Source organism: Salvelinus fontinalis, chromosome 2, assembly GCF_029448725.1.
Source record: "Salvelinus fontinalis isolate EN_2023a chromosome 2, ASM2944872v1, whole genome shotgun sequence".
NCBI classification, from domain to species: Eukaryota; Metazoa; Chordata; class Actinopteri; order Salmoniformes; family Salmonidae; genus Salvelinus; species Salvelinus fontinalis.
In genome coordinates this window covers 51,231,594-51,249,548 of record NC_074666.1, presented here as the reverse complement: position 1 = coordinate 51,249,548, position 17,955 = coordinate 51,231,594, and the positions used below count along the sequence as shown (strand labels likewise).

The following is a 17,955-nucleotide window of genomic DNA, read 5'->3' as shown; positions in this document are numbered from 1 at the left end:
ACCCTGAGGAACTGTATTGACTGAGAAGAGTATATTGTCCCATATCTCAGTCTCTTTTAATATGCAGTACACAGTGATTTCTATTTTCTTTTCAAATGAATTCATCAATCGAGTATGTCCTTCTCATCCAGCTTACAACATTCCCCTTTAACAATGTTGACCATGCAGACTCCCACTGACAGGAGAAAACAGCCAGGACTAGCATCAGGACCATGAGGCCACACTTCCCACATCGCCTCTGGCCTTTGTTAATGTTTACATATCTTGCATCACTCATCTCATATGTATATACTGTATTTTAAATACCATCTATTGCATCTTGCCTATGTCGCTCTGTCATTGCGCATCCATATATTTATATGTACAGTATATATTGTTATTCCATTCCTTTACTTAGATTTTGTGTGCACTATATAAGGAATAAGGGTGCCATTTAGGACGGATGCATCGAGTCAGTCGAAAGAGAATAACATGTCCTGGTCTGGTAGTATACATTGGAGCTATACTTGCGAACATTACAAACAGTTTAAATGTAAACTGTTTCTTTCTCCGTCTCAAAATCCGCATCCGCCAATTAAAATTGTTGACGTAATTGCACGTGATAGAAGCTATTTCCCATCAGGAGATATCCTGACGTAATTAGTGGTTGTCACTAGTTACCCCCGCCACAAAGTATAAATTATCGTAAAAATGCATGCTTTTTTTGTTACTTTTTGGTTTTAATTTAAGTTTAGGCATAAGGTTAGCAGTGTGGTTACGATTAAGGTTAGGTGGTTTAAAATCTGGTTTTAAGAAGATAAATTGTAGAAATAGGCACAGGGGTTATCCATAATTTGGATTTTGTGGCTGTGGTAACTAGTGACAACCATACTCAGACCAATGCTAGAATAAACAGTTGGATGTGATTATTTAAGTGATAATGCTCGAGAAGACGGTGTTTGGAGGATATATTGGCACGGGTGTTGTTAGGCCCGAGACGAATTCGACACACACCGGTTTCGAGGGCATTATCACTTTACATATTTTCATTAAACACGTTATTTTGATTAATTTACCGATACTGTCAAAGTTACGTCATATTGTCGTTCACTACGAGTTTGTGTCATGGCTTGAAGGGATACCGATTTTGTCATAGTCCTGTTCATTACAAGTTTGCGTTTTACACATTGTCGAGTTCTACAGCAGACTGGACTTGATTTCCACAGAACCGCTAGCTAGCATCTCAATGCAAGAGGCGCCACTACAGTATCTGGTTCGAATCCAGGCTGCATCACATCCGGCCGTGATTGGGAGTCCCATAGGGCGGCGCACAATTGGCCCAGCGTCGGGGTAGGCTGTCATTGTTAAATAAAGGTTAAATAAAGGTTCAAGGGCCTCCCGGGTGGCGCGGTGGTCTAGGGCACTGCATCGCAGTGCTAACTGCGCCACCAGAGTCTCAGGGTTCGCACCCAGGCTCTGTCGCAGCCGGCCGCGACCGGGAGGTCCGTGGGGCGACGCACAATTGGCATAGCGTCGTCCGGGGTAGGGAGGGTTTGGCCGGTAGGGATATCCTTGTCTCATCGCGCTCTGGGGGCCAGCCAAGGGGGCCAGGTACACGGTGTTTCCTCCGACACATTGGTGCGGCTGGCTTCCGGGTTGGAGGCGCGCTGTGTTAAGAAGCAGTACGGCTGGTTGGGTTGTGCTTCGGAGGACGCATGGCTTTCGACCTTCGTCTCTCCCGAGCCCGTACGGGAGTTGTAGCGATGAGACAAGGTAGTAATTACTAGCGATTGGATACCACGAAAAATTGGGGAGAAAAATGGGATAAAAATGTTTAAAAAAATAAAATAAAGGTTCAATAAATATAAAACATATATTTATTAGTGTTATCAGCTAGTAATTTTGCCTTAATGGAACTTAAGAGGACAGCGGCTAGAGGTCCGTGTAGAGTTTGAGTAGTTTTTCTGTTCTACTTGATAATTATTGAACCAACCTGGTGTCCCAGCTCTACCAGTCCGTAATGTGAAGAATGGAAATCTTTTCTTATTCTTTCTTTTCATATACTAACTGGCCACCAGACTACAGCAATGGAACTGATGGAATGGAATAGCAATAATTATAACGCTAGCAATAGGAATATGGCATGAGGGATGCCAAAAAGAACAAAGTCATTGGTTGCTTAGATTTCATTTATTATAATCTTTTCCATTAAAAACACAAAATACAACAAATATGTGGAACTTTAAAGAGTGGAACCCTCAGTCTCCTAACATAAAGTTGAACCCTATCCTCTCCCTTTCTTCCTCTAACTCCTCCTCTCCCCTCTACCGTCTCCTCCCCTCTTTCTCTACCATCTCCTCTCCCCTCTTTCTCTACCATCTCCTCTCCCCTCTTTCTCTACCATCTCCTCTCCCCTCTCCACCGTCTGCTCTCCCTTTTTTCTCTACCGTCTCCTCTTCCCTCTCTACCGTCTCTTCTTCCCTCCCTACCGTCTCCTCTTCCCTCTCTACCGTCTCCCCTTCCCTCTCCACCATCTCCTCTCTCCCCTTTTCTCTTCTTTCTACTGTCTCCTCCCTTTCCACTCCCTTACATTTTTTCTCTCATTTTTACATCTCTCCTCCTGAAAAGTAAAAAATTGTGTCTGTGGATGGATATGTTAGACCTACCCCTATGCACTTATGGGGATGTTTGGATAGGCGTAAGTATTATGATAATGATACAATCCTAATCCTTGTTTGCTTGGTTAGTGTGTAGTCCTATATGTGTTTTATCTGCTGTATTTGCTATTGTTTTGTATGTTCAGATGTGTTATGATATTTAGATGTGTGTGTGTGTTAACTCCCACTGATGTTCCTTTGTTTTAGTTTTTTTTACTTTACCTTGCTCCCAGTGTCTAGGTTTTGTGAGTTTTTTTTCTCCTCGGCCTCATGTTCTGTGAGAGACAAACCACACCAAAAATAAAATTTTGAGCAAAATATTGTAGAACGGAAATGTTAAATGTACCGTAGATAATCACAGAAAACAATCTTCATTATGATTGTATTCTGGAATAATCTCAATCTCATTTGGGGTAGACAGACCCAGTGGAGGGGGGAGGGGCTAGACACACCCAGGGGAGGAGCTAGGGCTAGGGTTCCTCGGCCACAGTCCAGGATCAGCAGTACTTCCAGGTAGGCGTAGGGCCAGGCATGTTCAGGAGTTACATGTAGAAAATGACAAAAGAAGGGGGCTACTGGGAGCATACTTATGTACATCAGATAAGACACAGTACAGTACACAAGATGAGACAAGCTGACCATGGACCCTAGGCAAATAAAAACTATTGCAGCATAAACACTAGAGACTGGGACAGGGGGATCGAGAGACAATGTGGCCCCGTCCAGTGCAACAAGCCAGGGACTCTCCCATAATAGTCAGTGGTATGGTTCATCAGTCCAGTGCAATGGGACCTGATGCTTCTCTGCTTGGCTCTCAGCATTAAGGAATTAGGAAACTAGCGTCCTGTCCAGGGGGGAACAGGCTACTTGTACATCAAGTTGCCTTACGTGACAGAAACAGGAGATATACTTCTGTCCATATGGGCCGTTCATGCTCAGACAAGGATTATTTGTCCAAGGCTTAGTGACGTAACGTTACTTACAAGACTGAAACCAAGTCCGACTTTCTCACATAAAAGAGGATCTCTGTAGGAGAAAGCCCTGTATCCATCTGTTTTCTTGGATATTTGGGGAACAAGGAGTCCTGCTTCTTGTGGTTCTCTTACCTTTCTAACACATACCCTTCCTTCTCAACCTCTCATCTCTCCCTTCCTGACCGACATCCCCTCACAACATCAGTCAATCATAATCACCTTTACTGTGCCTCTTTGTAAAACATTAGCTAATTTACCATTTGTGTTTCCCTCTTACTATCACTCGCATGTTTATCCTTGCCATGGTGGCAGGTGTACAGTAGGTTCTCTTACCAAACACCAGGAAGGGAGTTCCATCATAGGGAACATATGAGTTCCCAATGTAAGTTTTCACGATGCGAGATCTGAGGTGTTAAACAAATGACAAGTTAGAATAGCAGTTAATCTCTATAGCTAATCTAAAATCGATTAATAACACACACGTCTGTCTACTTAGCTAGCTACAATATATAACGTGAGTCAACGGAGTAAACTAGCTATTTTACTAGGTAACGACCTAGATTAATATCACTTCTTGATTCAATTCGAACTCAGTCTTCTGTACAGACGCTGTATGTTTTTTGTTTACAATACATGTGGTCATTGTCTTCTGTTTATAATGGTTAAGATGGTCTTCAAAAGCTTGTAGGCTAGTAAAATACTGAAGACTAGCAGTGTTAACCACCATCGTTGTAAATGAGTCATTACAAAATTCCTGAGACAACTCAAGCTACGAGTGGAGAAGACGAGACTATGACGCCACTTTAACAAAATCGGTATCCCTTCTAGCCCAGACCGATTAGGTCTATTTCCTGTAACAAATTCTATATCAGCCAATTACAAATGTTGACGTGGCAGAACCGTTTTTCATAAATCACACCGCAGCGGAGTAACGTTCAACTCGATTATATCGAGGCAGAGTTGAGTTTGGACGTGGAATTTGCTAGCAACAACGAGCCACCATCAGTCGATTCTTGTAAAAAAAAGTTTTTCTGAAAACACTTACATGTACCTGTTTGTCATATACAAGTGCCCTCTTCCGCTTGGTTCTAAAATGTATACCTTTAATAACATATTTTAGCGAATACAACCACCAATCCCTTGTTCGTACAACGTAAAGTGAGATTCAATTGGTTCCGGGATCCTTAGGACATCCCTACAGTAAACCCTAACAATTTAAAATGTCAACTTCCATTATTACAGCAGAGAAAACGAAGATGAAATTTCTAGTGACAAGTCAAGCGACTGAGCCACTCCAAAATAACTGTTGGTTACGGACCACTGTTAACCTGTTATTCATTGCAAACATTTATTACAATTTATGATGCAAACAGAAAGTCTCTCCCTTATCGGAACAGCTCATGGAATACGAAAGAAAAAGAGACGCAAAGGGACAGAACAACAAAAGTATTATGCGCCATTCAATTATGGTTCTGAAAAAACACGAGATAAGTACTCAATTCTTAACATTGTAATTTGGCATTTCCTCCCTCGTGTTGTACTTCTGTAGATGGTCATTCAAAATCAAAGAACAAGGCATGCATAATAGTTTTTCTTATAATGCACATTGATCAAGGAAACCGCTTATAAAAAAAATCTATGGTGGGCATGTACATTCTTTCTTATAGGTTTTCATATGCCTATCCATTCCCACTCGTGGACTATTCCTCATATCTTACTTGGTCAATATATTGATCCTGTTTGTGTCTGCTCAGGGAACTCATCAGTAAAATGGCTTTATAACATTGACAACTTCTAGATGTTACATGAAACCAACCACTTTTTTACTGCATGTTATCAAGCTATTTTCAATCATTTAATTCACAGTTAAATTTCATCTTTCTGATCTTGTCTGCTAGCTAACAACTTCAACTTTGAACCTCAGACTCACAGAGATGGTTATATAGCCAATAGTTACTTTCCTTTTCCTAAATTAAAATGTACCTTCCCATTGTGGTCCTTTCTACTATCTTCTCACACCATGCCCGAGGACCACGAAAGGTCCATGCTGCCTACAACTCGTTGGCCTACCTACACTCATGTCTTAGAGCCTGGGACTAGTCATTGCAGTGATGAACTGTGATCTTGAAATGCCATTAAGTGACCTCTTAAGGAATTAAACCCCCCCCCCAATACATTAATGTAGATCAATGCAGGGCTCTGTATATTATAAGAGTATGACACAGCCACAGAAGGTTGAGTACTGCTGTCTACATTTCTTTCTGTGTTTACTGAAATAATGTAAAAAAATATATATAGGATGAAGAAACAAAAATGAATGAAACATGATTAGACACGAGTCACATCTGCATGTTGTCTTTCAAGGTAAAAAAAAATATGTATTGCGACGTGTACAACTACTCAGCTCTGTCTCACTGCTCAAAATGTGTCAGAAGGGTACGATGGGCCTATACCATTAGATTAATTTACAGATTTAGAGTTAGAATGCATTTATCACACCAACAGATGTCACGGGGGAGGTGAAAAGACTGAAACAAAATAGAAAAGATTCATCAGTTAGAATTTTTTTCAACGCTTCTGCAGAATCAATGCTATGTTAATTCTCTTAGAAAAAGAGAGTAAAGGAAGAAAAAAAGCCACACAAAAAATTTCCGGAGACCAATAAAAGTCTATTGGGTTCAAGTTGTACTGTTTTTTTCTGATAGTGGAGGCAGACTTTATAAATCAAACATGGGACTGAGTGTGGTGGCGGTGGTGGTAGAAGTGGAGAGTCTCCCTATAGCGCCTCCTGCTGCCGGGGTTCTAGTCGATGTACTGGGAGAGCCAGCGGAAGCCCTCCCCGTAGCCCTGCCTCTTCAGCACGCTGCACATGAACAACTCCAGTGGTCTCGTGTTCAACTCCTTCATGGGAATGTTGCCCTGGAGACCAGACAAACAACGTCAGGAACATCATCATTCAAATGCATGGTTGTTCTAACCACCTGTGACTCTGTTTTTGTTCTTCCTTTATTTTAAAAATCATATATATGTTAGAGGTAGGCTGTTCAACAGGATATTGCTTTGGTTACTGCTAGGGCCAAGAGTTTTCCAACATGACTTGACAAGGTGAAACTCTTGTGATTTGTTGTACAGTTCAGTAGTTGCACTGTGAGGAAAGAAAAGTGGGTGGCACAGTAGTATCAGCAGATGACAGGAGATGTGGGTTAGTGCAGTGATCTCCTCACCTTGCCTGTTGTCTGTCCATACAATCCAAACAGCTCACGCAGTTTCTCCTCGCTGACGGCTTCGTTTCTGTCAATCTTGTTGCCAAGGACCAGGATGGGCACGTTTCCAATGGTCTCATCTGTCATTAGTGCCTGTGTGTACCACAGGACAGAGATGTCTAGTTAGTTATCACATTACTCCACACTAAACATGTCATGATTGTTAGACATAATCTACACATGAAACTTTTAGCAGTTACGACTTTGGAAACGGTAAAGAAACCATTCTTTCGTCGCACATATCCAAAGAAATCAGTACAAAACTGATGAACTGCTTATGAAAAGGCCATTTGTTCAGATAGAACATGTACGTGGGTTAAGTTGAAATCGTTTTCAGCCCCATTTATCTTATTCATGGGGCCTTTTCAATGTAGTTGTGAAATCCATGATTACCCACATCAAGTTCTGTTTTGGACTCGGCCAATCTCGGGATGTCCAAGCAATCCACAAGGAAGACGATGCCGTTGATGGCGGGGAGGTAGTTTTTCCACACTCTGCGAGCTGTTTGAAAACGCACACAAAGCAAAATAAATTAGTGCAGTTCAGTTTTGCTGGGAACAACAAATGGACAGATTGACGTTCTCTCACACACAAGACAGTCAGGCACACATACATACCTTGTGCATGGCCTCCAAGGTCAAAGGTGGTGAAGGTCATGCCAGCAATCGTCAGCTCTTCCGAGGCTGGTGGGTAAAATGGGTCATGGTTACATTGGAAAACTACTACACAAGCTTAGTCAATTGGGTAACCATCAAATAGGTAGGACAAGAGTAAAAGTAGCCAGCGCTAGCTTTTAATGAACATCTGAGGGGCAGTGTTCATTTTGTCACTCTTTTGGATTTAGTCGTCTTAGTCATTTTGTCACATTTTTGTCATTTGAATTATGATTTGATGTAGTTGTCAAAATGGCGAAAACAGCGTGCCATTTTAGTAAACTAAATGCCTTTTAATTTTAATCACATTACATTAGTATTGCCTCAATGACCGATAGTAAACATAAATCACTGACTTCCATGTGCACAAACATACATAGCCTTGTCCTACCAATATTTTTCTGCATAACATCAGATTATCTTCCAAGCAGCAAAAATATGACAAACATAAGAAAGATCTGGCCATGTAAATTCCTATTTTAGCCTACATAGATATTGCACATTACATACAAAACACACACACAGAGACAGACAAGAGAGAGTAACAATCACCAGATGGCAAAGTATTGTGTGACTGGTTAGCTATGGGGAAGCAAGAGAGTCACCTGCGCAATGTGTATAATTGGAGGCTGAGCGGAGCCTGTCTGCCCATATTCATAGCGAAGCACATCTGTGCTGCTAAAATCAAAAAAATGATACTTGTCACTGAAAAGCTCTTAATCTCTCAAACTCCTGTCCAGTCCACTTAATAGTCAGATTTTAGTCAGAGAAGTAAGTCTCGTCTCAGTCAACTGATATGAAAATATAATTTTCATTTATATTTTTGTCTTAGTCTATTTAGTCATTTATAGTCTAGTCAATTGGCACCAAAAAAACTGGTGTTTGACAAATATTTGTGTCACTATTTTTGTTGTTGAAATTATCACTGCGGAGAAGATCCTACTTGGGATTGATTGTTGCACTGTTAGGCCTGTTTCATAAGCTACCGTCTGTTTCCTTAGCTCTCGATGGGTACGTTTACAGAAAAATTACACAAATGTGACTATAAAAGATATACTCACTTGGATGTAAAGTTGGCACATGCTGTCCCAATCTGTCATCTTTGAGCATGTGCAGTAGCGTTGTCTTGCCAGCATTGTCCAGTCCAAGAAATACTAACTTGCCCGATTTCTTGTACAGTCCTAAAATATAATAAATGTATCAAACAAATATTTCAGAAATGTTTTTGTACATTGAAAGCGAAGAAGCTGCGACTTCCTATCACCTTGCCCTGTCAATTTTTGACTTTCCTTTGCCTAACAATGCATTCACAATGAAACCAAATCATTGGAAACTCTTCTCAGCAACAAAATAAGTCAAACTTGAAAGTGTTGAAGTAACAAGTTAAGACTTGCTGTCAGGTATGCATAATCTATAGTGAACAAGCTTTGTCATTTCTATCCGAGTGAGCTCGGAGGCCTAGCCGTCATCATTACTCCACACCACTGGAACATCAGCACTACCTGTTTAACAAGTTAAGCAGGAGTGTCACCACGCCTCTCGGGGATGAGAGCTAGCTAGTGTCACAGAAACTAGAGGGCTCTGGAGAGGGAGGCTAAAGCGAGTGGTAGCAGCAGCCTCTTGTTTGTGTTTCACTGTAGCTTGGCAGTGGGCACACACACTGTAAAACACCTAGGCCTATACTACTCAAATCATCTGTTATCCCGTTCAACCACAAGAGGGACAACATGGATTTCTAGGAACGACAGACAGTACCACACTCGTTGGCATTCTTTAGAACAGGTGGCGATTGGGAAAACCAAGAAATAAACAGAAAAGGTATCAGTACTGAGTAGCTTAAGAGCCATCTTCCTATACAAGCCATTCAGAGGACAGTATTGAAAGTGTAATAGGTGATGTTTAGATAGTACTTACCTAAAAACTGCAGTACGCTACTGAAACCACTATAAATCCAATCAAATATGAAGGACATATCCGGAGCTGGTGAATCCTGTAAGACCGCAAGAACAGAGGCTATGAACAACAGGCATGCAAGAACAGTATATGTTAAAACATTTGATTAATTACTTGGCTCTGATCTTCCTTAGACACAAAAAATTAAGATCTAGGCCTAATGGAAGCTAGAACAAGAGCAGTTTCCCCAATCTCAAATAAGTAGCCATTTTAGATCAACAACAAAAAATAGTTGGTGCTTTCAAGACAAATGGGAACTCTGGAAAAATACAAATTCAAATCATGACATCAGTGATCTTTGTCGGAAAGCTCTACAAAGAGGCCTGAGTTCCCGAGTTGGAATTCCGAGTTAGTTAACTGTTAACTACTCCCCCCCAGGCAGAGCTTGTTTTATTCAGAATGCCCAGTTATCTTGAACGCACTGAAGTTGGAAGTCGGAGATCTCAGAGTTCCCAGTTGTTTTGAATGCGACATAACCCAACAGTGAAGGGATAAGGCTATTAGTTATCCCGGATTCCAAAACTGTTGATTAACAATCTATATCAGTGATGGGCACCTTCCTAATATTGAGTTGCAACCCTTTTGCCCTCAGAACAACCTCAAGTCATTGAGCATTGACACTACAAGGCGTCGAAAGCGTTACACAGGCTTAGTTGTCAAGTTAGCCAGATGTTCTTTGGATGGTGAACCATTCTTGATACACACGGAAAACTGTTGAGCTTGAAACCCAGCAGTGTTGCAGTTCTTGATACACACAAACCAGTGCGCCTGGCACCTACCACCATACCCCATTCAGAAGGCACTTTAATCTTTGTCTTGCCCATTCATTCTCTGAATGGCACACATACACAATCCATGTCTCAATTGTAACACGACTTAAAAATCCTTTAAATCATCTGCTCCCCTTTATCTATACTGACTGAAGTGGATTTAACATGTGAAATTAATAAGCGATGATAGCGTTCACCTTGTCAATCTGTCATGGAAAGAGCAGGTCTTCCTAATGTTTCGTATACTCAGTGTATAAGACACCAAATTATTATAATGTATTTAGATGTGATAGATTGCAGAAAGGGACAGTGGCCATATACAGTTGAAGTTGCAGGTTTACATACACCTTAGCCAAATACATTTCAACTCAGTTTCACAATTCCTGACATTTAATCCTAGTAAAAATTCCCTGTCTTATGTCAGTTAGGATCACCACTTTATTTTAAGAATGTGAAATGTCAGAATAATAGTAGAGAGAATGATTTATTTCAGCTTTCATTTCTTTCATCACATTCCCAGTGGGTCAGAAGTTTACTTACACTCAATTAGTAGTTGGTTGCATTGCCTTTAAATTGTTTAACTTGGGTCAAACGTTTTGGGTAGCCTTCCACAAGCTTCCTCCTGACAGAGCTGGTGTAACTGAGTCAGGTTTGCAGGCCTCCTTGCTCGCAACGCGCTTTTTCAGTTCTGCCCACAAATTTTGTATAGGATTGAGGTCAGGGCTTTGTGACAGCCACTCCAATACCTTGACTTTGTTGTCCTTAAGCCATTTTGCCACAACTTTGGAAGTACGCTTGAGGTCATTGTCCATTTGGAAGACCCATTTGCAACCAAGCTTTAACTTCCTGACTGATGTCTTGAGATGTTGCTTCAATATATCCACATCATTTTCCTCCCTCATGATGCCATCTATTTTGTGAAGTGCACCAGGTCCTCTAGCAGCAAAGCACCACCACAACATGATGCTGCCACCCCCGTGCTTCACGGTTGGGATGGTGTTCTTTTTCCTCCAAACATAACGATGGTCATTATGGCCAAACCGTTCTATTTTATCAGACCACAGGACATTTCTCCAAAAAGTACGATCTTTGTTCCCATGTGCAGTTGCAAACCGTAGGTCTGGCTTTTTTAATGGCGGTTTTGGAGCAGTGGCTTCTTTCTTACAGCCTTTCAGGTTCCACGATCATGGATCCAGAATGTCATTGTGTGCCGTCACATTAAGATTTCCCTTCACTGGAACTAAGGGGTCTAGCCCGAACCATGGAAAACATCCCCAGACCATTATTCCTCCACCACCAAACTTTGGCACTATGCATTAGTGGTACAGTTGGCACTATGCATTGGGACAGGTAGCTTTCTTTTGGCATCTGAACAAACCCAGATTTGTCTGTCAGACAGCCAGATAGCGGATGGCCATTGTTGCTCCTTGACATTTCCACTCCACAATAATAGCACTTACAATGGACAGTGACAGCTCTAGCAGGGCACACATTTGATGAACTGACTTGTTGGAAAGGTGGCATCCTATGCCACGTTGATAGTCACTGAACTCTTCAGTAAGGCCATTCTAATGTCAGCAAAAGGTTTCATTCAAATAGCCAAATCCACTACTTTGAAGGGGTGTCCACATATAAATGAAAACATACTTGTGTGTAAAGGCCTTTTACAAAATTTGTCCCACCGTACCTAACCATTAAAAACTTTAAGCATACAAGTTACCACACCCGGTCTTAGGGATTGCCAACTATGGAAATTCCTCTACCGAGTTAGGTAAATCAGCTTTTAGTTTCCTTAACCTAATTTAAAATGTTCTTAAATTTGATGTTTTGGTGCAATTCAAAAAGATAACTGAGGACTTTATTATTGATGAATGTGTTTACGACCATGTTACTTTTCCCGCTTGCGTGTATTTTCTGTAATTCAGGACTCATCCACATGACTCCCTGATAAACTAAAGGTTAAATAAAATATGGTTTCTGAGTGAGACTAACAAAATCAATGGGGGCCCCCAAACGGTAATTCAACCATGATCACTTTAGATTGATGGTCGCTAAACTAATTTAGCTATCTTAAAAAATGTTAGCTGACATGGGCTAATTAACTGACTCTCAGTGACTGACATAAGAGAAAAACTGCTGAAGCACAACCACATTTCGAAATTCCACCTTGTGTATTCTAACACTGAACATTAAAATTGAGACCCTGACTGAGTTCCCCCAAACAATAGTGATCTGAGGGCATTAGAACCACCAATTGCCCATCCCTGATCTATTATAATTCTAAGGGTTTGGCTACTTCTGGAAACAGGGGAAGCATCAATGACACAGGTAAAGCAATATGGCATAATTAGTCTAGTAGTCTACCTTTGGAAACACATAGGCTAACAACCATCCTGGAGTCCAGGTCCTACAAGACTTTAGAATCCCTGCAATCCAAGTTAAGCATGTGGAACGTGTCAGATCGTCGCAAGGAGAGAGTCTCATCTGAAGGATTTAGCAACATGTGATAAGAACAATGACAATCAATGGCACACCTCAGGAAGTATTATCTTGTTCCAGTGAGATTCCTTGGACAGAAGTACAGGCAGTTCAGACCAATGTTCACAAAGTCTCTTTCCTAACAGCCAAGGCACGTGCTCATGAACATGGCCTCAACGACACTGACTCAGAGCCTGATGATGTGGACCATGGGCCTTGTAAATGGATAATCCCAATCAGGTTTAGTTTGCTAACATTAGCCTATTGTACTTCCAATGAAAAAATGCATGCAAGATAAAAAACCTAATGTCCTGCCATAATCATTCTAGCATGGAAAGGCTGCACAGGGAACCCTTTAAACGTAATATCTAACATGAACAATTTGACTAAACTAACAAATCAATGGCCATCTAAGAAAAAAAATCCTCTAAAATAAAAATGTGCATGCAGCTTCTGTACTGCAAAATAAAATACACTCAACACCAACATAAGTTCCTCCTTCAGTGAGCACTGAGCAGGATATTTATATATATATTTTTAAGTCAAAATGGACACAACTACTCAAGGGTTTTTATTTTTTCTAATTTTCCACAATAATAGTTAAGACACCGTAACTATACAATAACATGGAATCATGTAGTAACCAAAAAAAAAAAACGTATTAAATCACAATATATTTGAGATTCTTCAAAGTAGCCACCCTTTGCCTTGATGACAGCTTTGCACACTCTTGGCAATTTCTCAACCAGCTTCATGAGGTAGTCACCTGGAATGCATTTCAATTAACAGGTGTGCCTCGTTAAAAGTACATTTGTGGAATTTCTATCCTTAATGCGTTTGAGCCCTTCAGTTGCGTTGTGACATGGTAGGGGTGGTATACAGAACTGTTGACTGTTGAAATCTTCCCCATTATTCCACAATGTAGAAAACAGTAAAAAATAAAGAAAAACCCTTGAATGAGTAGGTGTCCAAACTTTTGACTGGTACTGTATATTTTAAATAAAAAAAGAGGCCTCAGTGGCCTGGCTGGCTGAGTTGGTAATTTTACACCAAGACTTTGTCACAAAACTCAGACTCAAAAGTGTTCCCGTCTAGCGTGCACCACAATGCACCCGGCAGGCTGGCCGACCTGTGACCAGTTACGCAACGTGCAAACAGCTCCAGGGCTAAATTATATGAGAGCCAAAGGTCAAGACCATGCAAATACAGCTGAACTACACATCAGCAGGAGCTCTCCCCTTTGCCCTGGCTGCTGCTGACACACTGTGGGTTGGAGGATCTGTGTGTGACGTGATCCAGTGGAGGCAAAAGATCTACTGGCAAAATTTCTGAATTGGAGTGCCTTTGTAAACACAGCCAAGTAAATACCCTACTCTAGAACAGTTTAGCAGGGAAGCCAGCATATTTTGTAGAGATGTACCACACCGGCTTCTAGTATTTTCCAACTATCAAAGCAAGAGAGCAGAGCCCTACGCTAAACAACCTCTGATTTATCATACCAGTCTGATTTTACATGATTACGTCAATGGATGCTCAAAAAAGTCACAGCAGTAGTCGTCATGGAGATACAATATAATAGTATTCTATGGTGTTATATGTTCAACTTAATTCTGTTAATTCCCCTGAACATCAGTCCCTTTAAACATGTAATTGATCAATCTAGGCCCAACAATAATATTTAGAATTTACAGCATCTAGCCTAACCAAAAGAATAATCAGAAAGTAGTGACACCTCTGCACAATTTTGTATGATATTTCAATATTAAGGCCAGAGGGCATTGAGGTAAAGGAACGGAAGTGTACTTACAGATTATAGAAAAATATACTTCCAGTAGGACATCAGACTCCCTGACAGATCTACTTGCCAGGCCAACTGGCTAGTGTTCTCACCTTTTTCCTAGAGCCTCTTAAATAGGAGAATATGTATTCAACTCAAACATAACCTACAGGTTATGACAGCTAGCGATAACTTACAAACATTGATCAATCAAGTCACTGTTTTCAGCTCAAAGCTTTCTATCCCTAATAGAAGTTGAGGTGAGAGCAGACTGCTCTAGAAAAGCCATAGCTACTATATACGTGGGGGAAAGAAATTACATTATAAATTACATTATAAAACTGGTTTTTGGGATGCTGATTGGATGATAGCACGGCGTTATGGCACCACAATCTCAGCATTCTCCAGGTTCCATTACATTTATCAATGCACACCCACTGTCCTAAAGTCCTGCCAGTCAATTTATAAACGTCATCTCTCCTGGAAAAAAGTGTCTAGACAATATTTCCCTATGCTAGTAGGCTAACATTTGGGTTGTCTAAAAACTTGCTGTCTGCTTCTCTGACCTGTGGAACAATGTTGCAGGTTTTTTTGACAGCTTCTCTGGCCAGGCGAATTCATTCATCAGGATCATTTTCCCCCCTTTATTTTACTAGGCAAGTCCGTTAAGAACAAATTCTTACTTACAATGACGGCCTACAGGGGAACAGTGGGTTAACTGCCTTGTTCAGGGGCAGAACGACAGATTCTTACCTTGTCAGCTCGGGGATTCGATCCAGCAACCTTTCGGGTTACTGGCCCAACGCTCTAACCACTAGGCTACCTGCTGCCCCAGACATATTTCATTATAAATGGACATATCCAAAGAAATGGCAAAAGCAACAAAGGTAAAAACAAACTAAGTAATTTCGGCTGCTTGAGGTGATTGTGTTAGCTTTAGTTGGCAAGCCAGCAAAGGAGAAGTAGCTAGCCTGCATAGCTACATGTTAATGATTTGTTTACCATAACAACAATTGCAAATACAATAGATAGAATAAATGACCAGCCAATAGATAATTTTCATGACAGTCAGCTAATGCGCGTGAGTGCATACATGGGGCAGAAGTCAGTGTGTTGTGATTCTCGATGGCTAGATTGCTAGCAAGAATGACAAGAAACTGCCATTTGGGGAATCATAAGTGGCTCGTTTCATCTTGTTCTTGATACCATGTCTTGTTTTGACAGATTTCATGCCAATGCTAATATGGCTCTAATTCGTTAGCTAGCTAACCAACTACTGTTAGCATATATTTGAGAGGAAACAAGTGCTCATTGTGCAAATGTATTTATAGTTTCAATAAAATATTGGAGACCAAATATAGCTTACATGTTGTCAACAATCTAAGCCAACCCTGTCTGTTTTGCACCATAGTTGTACACGCGTCAGTTTTGTTGATAAACAACCAACCCGTCTATTTGGCTAGCAACTTGAGAATCTGTACACTAACGACTGGCTTTTGCCCAGACTATTTTGTATGGTGGAAGGATCAAATAAAACAAATTTACTCAACATAAGATTTTTCATATAAACATCAAATGAACATGTTGGCAAGCGTTTTATAAAAGCAATAAGGCCCTCAAACACAGGAATTATCAAAAATAACACCCCCTCTAAGGGCTCTTTACCCGGCCCTTGGCTTCGCCTCAGGCCTAAAAACAGCCTTTAGTCAGGAGTTATTCACACGATAATTCCCAGGTTCTCATGCCTTAATGCTTAAGTATAATCTGTATCAATCTAATATGAAACGCTTCACAGTCGTGGTTATAATCGGAAGACAAAAGACAATTGCATAGTGTCAGACACTAAATATATTCATCTCAAATGCCCACTAATTAATAGTAGTTGTCATAACATTGTTTATCTCACTCCTATCTAATCAATCAATCATCATTTAGAAGTGTGTGGGGGGGGGGGGGGGGGGGGGGGGGGTGTTCAATATATGGCCAATTGAATTCAACATAGAGGAGAATCTGGAGCTATTTGACTGATATAGTTATTTCTAGTTTGGTGACTAACATTACTAGGAGAGGATATTTCTGTTAATGTATCAATGTGTCAGACTTAAAATTAAAATTTCTGGCTAAAGGGAATTGGGTTCAACATTGCATATGTAACAGCGCACCTCACACAAGAATTCACCAACTCACACACCTCAAACGAATCTTATGTCACCAATACATATTGCGTTTGATTTGATTGACTCCAAAAAATAACATTTCAGCTCGAAGGTATCATAGCTATCCGATTTTTACGGCCTACTGTGATGCTCCATTATCCGCTACTGGATATGTCATGTTTGAATGTAGAAAATGTTTCATTATGAAAATGATTCCCTTTTTTGTTCAATGAAGTAATCGAACAATGTGTATACACCGACAGGTGTAGATACGTTTAGCCGAATCGAGAACTTAGATACTGTATAGCCAAGTTAAGGTTGGTCGAAAGTTCTGTGTTATGCCTAACAGTAACTTGTCTATGCTGTAGCAGCATCACATTAGCCCGTTACAATCCGCTAACTACCTGTCATTAAGGCATCTGTTTAATTAATGGTGCAAAATCACCATGATGAATAATATAGCAACGACCACTATGACCAGTTGGCTAGCTAACGTTTGGAAGCAAAGCTAAAGGATAGCGAGCTGTGAAAGTCAATTTTACTCACGAATTTTATTATTACGTTTAACGTTAGCTGCCAGCGGAGGGGGAGTTGGTTTTAATCACATTTAGGTAACTGGTTAACATTAAAATCTAGCTAACGACAACGTTGACATACACACGTAAGTTGCCATAGTGATTGGTTGGCCCTCTAGCTAGCTAAGTACATTTGAATTCATAGATACGTGTCATTTTCAAAGCTAGCTACAGACATTAGCATCGAGCTAGTAGTGGGAGGGAGATAATGCCAATACAGCTAACTTTAGATAACAGCGAAGCGGTTTGTTACAACTAGAGAACATTTCTCAAGGTAGTAATTCACATACTACTAATGGGCCTAATTTAAGGTTACCACATATTTCAAAATAAGACAAAACGTTAGCTAACTAACGTCAGCCGCAAACTACACTTTGTTTTAGGCTTTCTGCTTAAATGACGTTAGCATAAAGCTAACGTTAACAAGCAGTGTTGCTGAACGTTCAAATAAACTCACTGGCGCAAACGACATATTTGAAATAATTCATGCGAAACACTTACCCGTTAGCTATCTAAGTGTATTTCAATTGAGTAAATATGTTTTCTCTTAAAATCATGAAAATCTGCCTTCTGGTGAAATGAGAGTCCGCAATTCGCGTCTTCCTCTCCACCTTCGTGTTTTGTTACAGAGCCACGACACAGCAATGGCTGTTCTCAGGCCTAGCAGCTTCCTGTTTATGTTTCATAACCATCTTTCCGGTAGGGGAACAAAAATATTAA

At 40.6% G+C, this 17,955-nt stretch overlaps 1 protein-coding gene across 1 annotated transcript; it reads right to left on the bottom strand.

Annotated features, from left to right (window-relative positions):
- Positions 1–4,933: 4,933 nt before the first annotated feature.
- Positions 4,934–17,904, bottom strand: LOC129820764 (GTP-binding protein SAR1a). The gene is made up of 7 exons (XM_055877713.1): positions 17,737–17,904; positions 9,441–9,516; positions 8,588–8,707; positions 7,491–7,556; positions 7,271–7,374; positions 6,835–6,966; positions 4,934–6,529 (listed from the first exon to the last, which is right to left on the bottom strand). Exons 2-7 carry the CDS (start codon positions 9,496–9,498, stop codon positions 6,413–6,415), a joined length of 597 nt encoding a protein of 198 aa, XP_055733688.1. The 5' UTR covers positions 9,499–9,516; positions 17,737–17,904; the 3' UTR covers positions 4,934–6,412.
- Positions 17,905–17,955: the final 51 nt, after the last annotated feature.

What these genes read in the sequence shown, in the direction of transcription:
- LOC129820764 (XM_055877713.1), bottom strand. Translation starts at nt 9,498, where the DNA reads ATGTCCTTCATATTTGATTGGATTTATAGTGGTTTCAGTAGCGTACTG. An exon ending in TAGCGTACTGCAGTTTTTAG is followed by an intron (nt 8,708 to 9,440) that starts GTAAGTACTATC and finishes ATTATATTTTAG; the next exon opens with GACTGTACAAGAAATCGGGC. An exon ending in TGTGCCAACTTTACATCCAA is followed by an intron (nt 7,557 to 8,587) that starts GTGAGTATATCT and finishes TTTACCCACCAG; the next exon opens with CCTCGGAAGAGCTGACGATT.